Source organism: Tyto alba, unplaced genomic scaffold (genome assembly GCF_018691265.1).
Source record: "Tyto alba isolate M040663 unplaced genomic scaffold, T.alba_DEE_v4.0 Super-Scaffold_44, whole genome shotgun sequence".
Classification (NCBI taxonomy): Eukaryota; Metazoa; Chordata; class Aves; order Strigiformes; family Tytonidae; genus Tyto; species Tyto alba.
This window is the reverse complement of record NW_024881320.1, coordinates 16627129-16638343: the sequence shown is the minus strand read 5'-3', so window position 1 is coordinate 16638343 and position 11215 is coordinate 16627129. Positions and strand designations below refer to the sequence as shown.

General features: G+C 54.3%; 1 protein-coding gene across 1 annotated transcript; it reads right to left on the bottom strand.

Moving 5' to 3' along the window:
* Positions 1-3879: 3879 nt before the first annotated feature.
* On the bottom strand, positions 3880-11002 carry LOC116960177 (protein DGCR6). Its single transcript, XM_032986988.2, has 5 exons — positions 10871-11002; positions 10636-10796; positions 10274-10374; positions 6669-6809; positions 3880-4796 (listed from the first exon to the last, which is right to left on the bottom strand). Exons 1-5 carry the CDS (start codon positions 10996-10998, stop codon positions 4713-4715), a joined length of 615 nt encoding a protein of 204 aa, XP_032842879.2. The 5' UTR covers positions 10999-11002; the 3' UTR covers positions 3880-4712.
* Between the last annotated feature and the right edge of the window lie 213 nt (positions 11003-11215).

Genomic DNA, 11215 nt, shown 5'->3' with positions numbered 1-11215 from the left:
GGCTCCGGCTCCGCCTCCCCGGCCCGGCGGAAGGGCGGGGGCCGGCGCGGCGGCAGAGGGGACCCCCCCGGAGGAGGAGGATGGGGGGGCAGACCCCCCCGGAGGAGGAGGAGGATGGGGGGGGGCAGACCCCTCCGGAGGAGGAGGAGGAGGATAGGGGGGGCAGACCCCTCCGGAGGAGGAGGAGGAGGATGGGGGGGCAGACCCCCCCGGAGGAGGAGGGGTGTCGGGGGGCAGCCCCCTCCGGAACCACCGGTGCGCGGGGTGGGCTCCGAGACCCGGGGATGCTGCAAGGGCAGCGCGGCCGGTAGCAGCCCCAGCCCCAGCCGAGCTGGGAGCAGCGGTCGGGGGAGCACACCCCACGCCCCACGCTCCACGGCCCCCCACCCCCGAAGAGGCTGACCAGTTTTTGGCAACGCGGCGAGAGCGTCGCGGTGGGGTCCCCACGCTTTCAGTGCTGCCAGCTGGAAGCCAGCCCCCGTGGCGGGGGGGGGGGGGGGGGGGGCTTGAGCCACGCACAGAGGGACCGGCGGAGGGGGCATCCCAAATCCCGGCTGCTGGACGCAGTTCTGGGTGGAGCAAAGGGCTGAGACCCTGCTCCGCTCCTCCTTGGCTTATTCCAAGGAGGAATCGGCCTCGACCGCCCTATGCTCTGGAGCTGCTGCCTGGGAGACAGGAACCTGCCCCCCGCTCAGCTGTTTGTCATGAAGAGGCAGAGGTGGAGGGGAAAGCGGCCGGGCGGTGGGAGGTGAGCTCTTGAACAGCCCCATCCAGCTCACGGCCCTGCCGCCCAGGTCTGAAAAAAGCCAGTGCCAGGGCAAGAGCACAAAACCCGAGCAACAGCATGTAGTGCTTCCCCATGGCTCCAGGCACCTGCAGCTCAGCGAAGGGGCATCACCTCTCTCCATCTCCGAGTCGAAAGGCATTTCTTCTCCAGAAGTGCCTCACCTTCTCGTGAACCAGCATAAACCTGCTTCTCTAGCCCCTCGTGGCAGAGTTTGCCAAGCAGTCGCCTGTTCCACCTAAACCTACCTTTTACAGGCTTCATATAACACCCCAGCTCTTGTATTTGAAGAGAGTGAATTCCCTCTCTATGTCACCTGTAGTTTTACCTGTACCTTGTCGGGCACCTCATTTTCAGATAGAGGAGTCCAGCCTGGCTGGAAGGTGGTCCAGATCTCTGGTGTCCCCCCGGCCTTTGCAGAGCCTGTTCCAGCTCTACTGTACCCTTCTTGGGATGAAGGGATCTGTGTTTGGGTGCTGGTGCACCAGCAACTTCACAGCAACAAAATGCTTTCAGTTTTTTTCTCTGCTCACCTACTAATGTTTTATTTGATAGCCTGATGGCTACTGAGCACTAAAGCTGATGTTTCCACGGACCCATCAGTCATCACCTCAGATGTCACTCCTGAGTGGTAATGGTCAACTTGGAGCCCACCATGCAACATTACGGGCTCCCACCTGCATAAATTCACCCTTATCCACGCTGAATCAACGTCCTTATGCAGAGGGGACCTCGCTATCCTCCTCATCAGCCCAAAGCGTGGAAAAAGGAAGCAAGAAACAGGACTTGTCCCTTTCCACCACCCACCATTCACCTTCCTCCAGCTCATGGGTGAACACGGGGTTGGCACGGAGCCATAGATCTCCCGTTGGTCACCTCGCACCAGAACGGGGAGCTCTATCCTCTCGTGCATCCTCTCTCCACGTAGCTTCGGACGCACAAGGGGACTTAGGCAGGAACTTAAGGTCCAGCTCTGCAGGCGGCTGAAGCCACTGGAGCTGGCCACCAAAGGGGTCCCCAACCACATGTTCCTGGGGGCACCAGTCGAGAGCTTGGGGGCTGCACAGGCAGTTGAACCAAGGAGCCGAGACAGCAGAAATGCAGTAATCCTTTGCAGCACTTCCAGCTGCTTTGGATCACGCTCGCCAGGTCCGAGCCCAGCCCAGCAACACAACCGCGGCAGCACGGGCACTGGGCACTGCCAGTGCTGTGGGGAGGCGTCACCCTCTAGTGACACAAAGGCGCTTGCTTGGAAAAATATCTGTGTGTGCTCAGCAATGCTTTGGGGAGGGGGCTGAGCAAGTTTTCCCCCCCCGAAATCGTGCTGACCGAATACTCCCTGATCACCAGCCATCCCGGGCGCTTTATTCCCTTAAGATAACCTTTTCCACCAACTAACCACGTCTGACCACGCTGCCGCTCTCCGCCTCCCGCAGGAAGCCTTCCTGAAACACAACCTGACCACAGGCATGGAAAATTTCAGCTTGGATCGGCTGCCTGGCAGAGCCGCCGGCAACCAGCTGGTGGGAGTGGGAAGCCCGGGCGCTGCCGTTGTCATGGCAGTGCCGGCGCAGCCCCCCCCCCAGCCACCACCCCCCCGGGACAGTCGGTGGCCGAGGTGGCAGTGCCCAGCTCGGGGCCAAGGCGGGCTCCTGGCAGCGCAGGGGGGGCCGAACCCACCGGCAGCAATCCCAGCCTGCTGCCTTGGCTGCCCCCGAGCTTCTCCAGCCAGGCCATCGGCTCTGCCACTGCTCCAGCAACGCAAAAGTGCTCGTCTCGAAGTGTGTGGGGGGGTCCTTCTCAGAGGTGGCACTACCCCCCCAGCTTCCAGGCAGTCTCCTTTCCTGCAACAGGACCCGTTGCTCATCTCCGCCTTCCTCATCCTCACCTCAAGCAGCACTTTCCTTGCTAATAGCTCTGACCACACACAGAGGGACGGGGATGCCTTCTTCACCCGGCCAGCACGGGAGCTCGCTGTGCCTGTACGTGTCCTCACAGGCAGGATGACGGTGTCTCCCGAGGGGAACGCTGCCCGCTCTGCTCCTCGCCGTTCAGCAGTTGAGTGCTGGGCTCACAGCTGGGAGTCGAGCATCCGCACAATTCAAGGTGGTTCGTGGGGATCCTGCAGCGGTGCAGGTCCCACGTCAGCCCACCTTCCAGCTGGGGAATTTTCCCCCAGGAGGTGAGAGAGGTACCTCTTGTCTCCAGCTGCTGAACCACAGCAGCACACTCCTGTGGGGAGGAAACCCCCACCCGTGATGGAAGCGGGAGGGGGCCTCAGCCTTGTTTCTGCAAAAGCCTCATTGATCCTTGTAGCTGCTGATCTTCAGTGTGCTTGTCTACAGTAGCGGGCAACTCCTCCACCACCACCTCACCGTACCGAAGGGCCGCCCACAAGCTCTGCCGACAGCTTTGCAGGTTTCCTCACTTCAGCCTGGTTCTCCAGCTCTACGGCTGGCTTGCTCTAGCTTCAGTGATCCGCTGTCACGTGAACGTAAGGGCTCCCTGTGCCTTGAGAAGTGACCCATTTCCCAGCCTCGGTGATCATCAGCATACTGAATCTTCTCACACTGCCTTCTGCTGGGAAAAGGGATTGCTGCAGTAATGGCAGAGGATGCGTGCAAGAGCAAACAGCAACACAAACATGTCTCCCAAATACGAGCCTTGCTCTGGGAACGCCAGAAAACCCTTAAACGGTGACCTGGGTGTAACCAAAGCCCTTCAACACACAACGGCCCAAGTCTTTGAGCCACCCCAACAGCTTCTCCAATCCGAACTTCAACCGTGAAGAAAAGAACTGCTTACAGACTCTCCTTTGCACCATCCTGTTTCATACGGGCAGCCAACACTGCACACTGCCTGGCACCAACACATTTCTTACTCGCTTGAAGTGACCTTTTACCAAGTTTTCAGCAAGTGCCCCAACAGCTTCTCTGCACCAAGGATGTGACTCACACTCTCAGGGTCCTCAGCTCAACCCTGAAAGGTCTCAGAAACACCCAAGGTTCCCCCCCCCCCCCAGCCTTAACCTAGCACACTGCAAACCCCACTCTCATCAAGCAGGGGGGGGATAGATGTAATCACAACCATTGACATTTAGAAAGCTGCAGCCCCAGAAGGCAGGACAGAATATTTTATTCCTCTCCATTTGAAAACTGGTTTAAAGTAACAAAGCAAAAACTCTCAATCCTTCTCTGCAATCCGAGTCGGGTGGGAACACTGTGAACGTCACAGCCCACTAACAGTGGGCAGAGGCCAGAAATCTTTAATAAAGCCAGTGCTGTTATCTGCCTAGAGGTCTCACTGGGAAGGGTCTGCCTGTTCAAGAGGCTGTTCTTCCCTCAACATACACAGAAGCATTTTCCTGTAGATAAACCTTGGGACTTTTTTTTCCCCATCTGCCATGGTGTGGTGGCACCAGACGGCGAGTCCACTTGGCTTCCTGGCCTGCTCTGGCAGTTGCTCACCTCTCCCCTTCCCTACCAGAGACCTGCACTCCTCCTCCGCAAACCTGGCGGTCACACTGCTCACCTGGTGAGCTTGTCACCTAAACACAGGGCTCACCCAAATACGGCTAGGCTGGGTTTGCTGCCTTGGAGCTCGGCCCCGTCTCCCCTGGCTTAGAGAACGGCCTCACCGACGCTGCAGGCTGCACATGGCAGATTAATGCCCTCTGTCACCTTGTTCTAGCGAGACGCGCAGGATGCATCTCGCTTTGAGGACTGGAGAGGCAGTCTGATGCTCCCCAACCACCCCCCAGCTCTGGGGACCTGCTTCACCCAGCTCTAAGGTTATCTAAGGGCCTCAGCTCTTTCTTCTACAGCCAGTAGCCTCGTCCTGACGTGATAAAAAGCAAACGCATAAACAGTCTAATCTTTAGAGGGAAGTCAGAAGAAAACTGTGGAAAGTAAACAGCAGATTTGGTCATTTAGGAAAAAGCCTTCTCCGACTCAGATTCCTTCTGTTGTAACTTCCGAATCAGTTCCAGTAAATTCATCTGTAATGTCAGCTCCTGCAAAGGAAGAGAGACATTTTTGCAAGGATAAGATGATCCCATTCCCTGCTGCAGGAAGCAAAAAGCACTGCTTCGTACCACCCACTCAAGAGCTACTAATCTTCAGGGAACAAAAGAAAAAGCATGCAGATACAAAACAAAGGCTTCGTCTTGTTTAAGCATTTCTATAAAATACAGGGCAGTGATATCTTAACAGATCTGCTGCAAACCGCAGCTGTCTCGAGAACCCCAGGGGTTTACAATTCATTAAGGATTCAGAAAGGTTCTTTCTTCTTGACTGTGGTTTAGCGATAAATGCTGTGAGGGCCAGCCAGTTCTGCAGGTTTCCCCTTCTGGAGCAGCCTCCAGGAGCGGGGCAGCAGTGTTCCCTTGCCCATGCACAGCCACACACCCCAGGAGAGCTCCTCCGGGTCAGCACAGCTCTTCCCCCTCGTCCTCCAACAGTATCTTCAACGCCCTGATTCTCTTCCAGCACAGATGGGCAGGAAGCAGGAGGGATTGCTCTGGGTGCTAAGTGGAGCCTAAGGCATGTGCAACACACTGCTGGGCTGCTGCGTCAAAGTCCTCTAGGTGTTTCATTCCTCTTCAGAAACTCCCTTTTCCGTGACTGTAATCAAAGTGGAGGCCACTGCCTCCTGCAGTCACCAACATCAGCTTACAGCTTCCTTACCGTCTGCTTGTTCTCTACTCACATTTATCTCACAAGCCATTTAGCACAGAGACTACACGGTGGAGTAGCTAATTCAGTGAACCCTGTTCCGTGACTCAGGCTTGCAGACATTACGTTATGGAAATAAAAATCTATTTTTGTAAAAATGTATCAACTGCATAAGCAGGAGTTTTATACAACAGACTGAAAGGAAACACATCAGCTGGTGGGAAAATGCCCGCAGAACAGAATTCAGCAGTTATTTCTTATATGATGGTGGCATTCACAGGTACAAGGCAAGGTCTGGGTCTGGTTTGCCAGCTATCGTAAAGGCAAACATAAACAAACCCCAGCAAATAGGAACCCTGTTAAGGGTTGTATTACTTACAGAAATAACATAAAAGGCAGGGGCAGGAAGGGAGAGAAAGAACTGCTTTCATTATACAGATGAGGAACAGCAGCACAGGAAAAAATAAGAGGCTTGTTCAAGGCTACACAGCCAGGAATCGTGTGGGTTTTAGAAAATAACTAAGTTTAAGCCATCGTTTTTCATTAGTAGGTCTTTATCAAAGTGACATTTAATCAGCTGAAAAAACAGAGTTAAGAACAGCCTGTTTCTGCATTCCCCGCAAACTTCTGTGGCATTACAATAAGACTTTGGAAGTTTTATTTTTTCATTCCTGCGGTGGTGTTAAGACAACAGAGAAAAAACCAGCCAATTGCTCACAAGTTTAAAGAGCAGATGCACTGGGGAAACCAAGAACAATTTTCTAATCACAGTCTGAGATCATCATCTCCAGTAAGTCACATGCGAGGATTAACAAGATGCCTAATGAAAAGACTCAAAGGCAATTTGTACAGCTAAGCGAGGTACAAAAGCGATAAACCTACACAGCCACTTATTTTAGTATTATTCAGACCCATTCAATAGTCACAGGTCTGCAGGCTGTTGGCAGAGTGTTTCTTCCCTCCACACTGGGAAAAACATTGCAGAAAGCTGGGGATGTTGCCCTGTCTAATGGGCTTCTGCCCCTTCATTATGCACCTGGTACTACATCTGCCCAGGGCATGTTGCCCATCAGCTGATGAGGCCAAAGGATGAATCATTCTTTCCGACCCAGGGATTCAGAATTCATTAAGAGCAAATTTTTTTTTTTTTTAAATAAAGACATTAACACAAGAGTACTGTCAGATGTTATACTCCCTGTTTAAACACCAACCTGTGGGTTGGTGGTGATGTAGAAGCCAGACACCCCCGCCTTCTCCAGAGTGCTCTGTTGGTCTATCACTTTTTGGTCCAGTTCCAAGACTATCTTCTCATCCATCATTCGCTGTTCCTCTCGAATTCGTTGCTCCACGGCCTGAAAAAACAGTCGAGGGGAAAAAAAGTGGCATATCTGCCTTCCTCCTATCTTTTTCTCATCTCTAAGTCTTTCACTGAAACCAAAGCGTGACTAGACCCTGAGGCACTCCTGCTCTGAAGAGTCCCAAGGACAGCAGAGGGCAGCAAGCACGGCCCCAGATCTTGCCTCCTCCACTCATCATGTCTCCTAGCAAAGTTACCACTCAAGGAAGTGCAGGGAAAGCGCTGGGACCAGCCTGCTTTCTGTGTGTTTGGAGGCCAGGAAAGATCACGAGCAACAGATCAGGATCTGAACGACTTTCCCTGATGAGCCAACCTCTGAGCAGCAGGTCATGGCTGAGCACTCCAGCAGTACAGGCTCGGAAGAAGTCAGCAGTTCAAGAATTGCGTACCCCTCACAGGCCTGGTGAGGCTGAAGAAAGGCTCGGAGGAGTAACACAGGCCACTGAAGCTCACCAAAGTGCCAGCTCGGATGCCTCCCTAAGCCTCCATGTTCCCTGGACACTAACACACAGAGCCGGAGCGGTAAATCACACCCAGATCCCATTTATTCACCAAAGGAGCCAAACTCCTCAAAGAAACCCTAACTTTGCAACTAGAAAGCCAGATTATTTCGTATTGACAACAGCAAGCTGAAGTCTCACTTGGCACTACAGTGTTGCTGGGGCTTTATTTTTGGCAGACAGAACATTACCAAATGAGGACTTTGCCAAACAGCCCCAACCGGGAGAATGCAGCCCCTCCCGCCTCACCAACATGTGCCTAAAGCTCAGGAGAGAAATGCCTGCATTGCCCCTGAAGAGGAAATGGAGCACAGCAACCACGTGCTACATCAAAAGCACGGTGGAAATCAGGAGTGGTGGGCATGCTCTAGGAGCGCTCGGATGCTCTGGTAGCTGCAGAAAGGGGTACTGCTAGTCAGCTCTGGAGGAAACCTCAACCTACCAGAAATTCTGCCAGAAAGGGGAGAAGAGAGCAGGATTGCAGAGGATGAGGAAGGCCCAGCTCAGACAAAAAGCCACATGTCTTTGGAGGCAAGGCAATACAACCTTACCAGGCTGCACTGAGCAAGACATGGGGGAAGTCTCCAAGCATCAAATCCCATCTATACACAAAGAAAGGCTCGTTCTCTTGCAAGAAATAAATGGCATGAGTTTCAACATTCTACTCGTGCAACGCTGCCCCTTTGTAACACAGCAAAGAGGCACACGTTTAGCTGGAAAAATTCATGGGGGTAGGTTATCCTCACTGCGCAGAAAGGGAGAAGTCACAAAGCCTGGGATTTCGGCTGATGGTTTAAAAGACCTGGGTAGATCCATCCAAGAGGGGAGCTGAAAGTCTGCACGCTGTTGTAAGCCCTGGGGAAAATCCAGAATTTGAATGACAGAGGTCTCAGCCCTGAACAGTCTGGAAAAGAGCTGAGGTTTGCCTACAGCACAGATGTATCAGTTGCTGTCTGCAAAAGGCCTGGCCTAAACGAAGAGCAATTGTTACTTACAGGGAGCAGGAGCTACCTCATGTAACCATTCTTGGATCTACAGCAGTCAATCAACATCTTACATTTTTAATTATGTCCATAGGTTTGGGAAAGCTTCTCAGAACTATATGCTATTAAGGAAGATGCAGGACTTTGATCCACCAAAAGACTACCATATCAGCTGCTCCACAGAAAACACTTGGGACAGGATCTTATTAGAATCAGTGTAAATAAATTCAAGAGCACTTGAGCCTCAATAAAAGGTGAAGTAGCAGGGTTAATTGCCTCCTTCACTATGGGATGCTAGTGAACCTAAAAAAGCTGTCCTTACGCCTTCTTCAGTCTAGAGGCTCACGCTCTTTGTGGAAGATATGAAGGTTTCAAATCCGTTGTTTCCCAAAGACCTTCCTTCCTCCCAGCCACCTTGGGGGAAGGAGGAGGCACCACACCATCGTCTCCTCCACTTACTGTGCTAGATGAATGACTCTCCTTGGGTTTGAAAAAAAGATTTACGTACCTACATACAATTCAGCGTTGGCACCTGGTTCTGGGGCTACAGAAAGGTGCCAGAATCTTGGAGAAAACTACGGCTTAAACACAAGCTTTTGCTTCAGCTTTGGTGGCTGGCGACCCTGTATGACAGGCAAAGCTTCTCTAAATGTTATGGGTTCCATTAAGAAGTCAGACATCTAAAAACTACATCTCCTATTACCTCTCCTGGGAAACCAATCCCAAGCTGTCTTGTGGAAGTTGGTCTTCTAAACCTTCAACCACAGAGGGCAGCTCTGGTTAGACACGTACCAGTTGTTACAGAGACGATCGATCTACTCCTGAAATGCTCTACATCAGAAGTATCAGAGGATAAAAAAAGGGAAGAAGTAACCCTATAGTAACACCTGACAGAGGAAAACAGAAAAGAAAAGCAGGGGGAAGGTGGAAGGAGGTAGGAAGAAGTTGCACATCATGCAAGACAAGGAGAAATGACACATATATGGTCTATTTAATGAGTGAATACAATATTGGAATGCTCCAAAATAAGCAGTATAGATTATTACTTGCTGCAAATATAAGTTACCTAGAGGCAGAAGTAACAGGGACAGCTAATAGAGGTCCAGCCTGGCTTTAGTCACCTCGCTGGAGAATGAGGGATGTGGAAACACCAAGGCAAAAGAGCCAACGGCGAGTGCTGATGCGGTGCTTGTCAGGGCAAAGGTCAGGCAAGGTCCTGTGTTTAAACACTTATCTGTTTGCCTTATGTGGAGCAAAGTAACTTCCCCCCTACATTTAAACTGCACTGATTAAGATAACTAGCTACTTGCAATTTCCCTTACCTTATAAAACTGCCTCTATCTTATCACCAATCTGCAGATAAGTCCTTTGGGACTGAAACTACCGAAGTGTTTTTCTCCAAATGCCTTGAGGTGCTTGCAGAAACTATTTCTATGCTTATGTATCTCAAGGTGGCTCCTCCTGATCACTGCTACTAAGTAAAATGGGAATGAATTTTTTTTTTTTGAGTTTTTTTGCTTTCTATTTGCTACAGTGTAACAGCAGATTTCACTTACCTTCTCCACGCTTTCTATCAACTTTCCCTCTACCTACACACAGGCTTCAGCCTGTCAAATAACAAAGAATTGCTAAAGCACTGTGGAGAGCATTGCTCTTTTGGGAGTGGGCTCCTGAACTTGCACAGTTCCCAGATCACCCGTGGACCCCAGCTATCCTGTATGGTAAGAGCCTGGGCCCCCACTCTTGGGGGGACAAAGGTTCACACAAGAGGAGGGGGGGTCCCAAGGGAGGGTGGGGAACCTTGGGCTGGGCTAAGGAGACCGGTCAGGATGGCCAGCAGCTCCCGGGGCTGCAGGGTGGGTGTGACTAGTTAAACCTTCTGGAGCTGCTGCGATGCTCCCGCAGCAGAGGGGCCGTGAGCCCCCCGCCGCCCCGGGGGAGGGGGCAGCACCTCCGTGCCCAGCCCCCCCCCTCACCTCCATCTCCCGCTGCTGGGCGGCGCGGAGGAGCGGCAGGTTGTGGGGTCTGCAGCACTGCTGGGCCTCCTTGTGCCGGTGGAAGAGCTCCTGCTTCAGCCCTGCCAGGGGAGACGGGTCAGGGGATGCTGCCACCACGTCCCCCCCCACCCCCCCCCCCCCCCCCAACCCCCCAGTGCCCCGGCCACCTGCACCCCGCCCCTCCCGGGGTCACACCTGTCCCGTCCCGTCCCCCTCCCTGCGGTGTCCCCATCACCCCAGGAATGCCACCTCCCCCACAGCGCCCCAAAAATACCCACCCCCCGCCCAGGGATCGCCCCCCCCGTACCGCCCCCCCGCATGCCCCCGGGGCCCCCCCGGACCGCGGTGCTCGCTGTGCAGCTGCAGGCGCTGGCTGTAGAGGTTCTTCTCGGTGAGGTGCTGGATCTCCAGCAGGCCCTGCACGATCTCGAAGACGGTCCCGTCCAGCAGCGCCAGCGCCAGGTCGCTCAGCGTCGTGTAGGAGAGGCGCTGCTGGCAGGGGCTGCCGGCACCGGGTCAGGGCCGGCCCCGCCACCGGCCCCGGCCCCGCCACCGGCCCCGGCGCCCTCCGCTCACCTGGGGAGCGCCTTCACCAGCGCCTGCAGCTCCGACAGCAGCCGGTAGTGCCGCTCCTGCTGCCGGGACAGCGGATCCGCCGCCCCGTACCCGCCCGCCCCGCCGCCGCCGCCGCCGAACCGCTCCATCGCCCCGCCGCTCTGCGCATGCGCGCACATGCGCACCCCGTCACCCCGCTGCACGGCCCCCACCGCCCCGCCCCGCCGAGCCTCCCAGCGCCCCGCCCACCGCTCTATCGCCCTGCCACAGCGCCCCGCCCACCGTCCCACCGCCCCGCCCACCGCCCTCTTGCCCCGCCAGAGCGCCCCGCTGCTCCGCCCCACCGCCCCGCCTTCTCCACCGCCC

Excerpts from the sequence above, each read along its gene's own strand:
- LOC116960177 (XM_032986988.2), bottom strand. The coding sequence starts at position 10,998 with ATGGAGCGGTTCGGCGGCGGCGGCGGCGGGGCGGGCGGGTACGGGGCG. Across the intron at positions 10,375-10,635 it reads GCTGCACAGCGAGCACCGCG|GGCTGAAGCAGGAGCTCTTC; the intron begins GTCCGGGGGGGC and ends CTCCCCTGGCAG. Across the intron at positions 6,810-10,273 it reads CCCAGCAGCGGGAGATGGAG|GCCGTGGAGCAACGAATTCG; the intron begins GTGAGGGGGGGG and ends CTGTTTTTTCAG.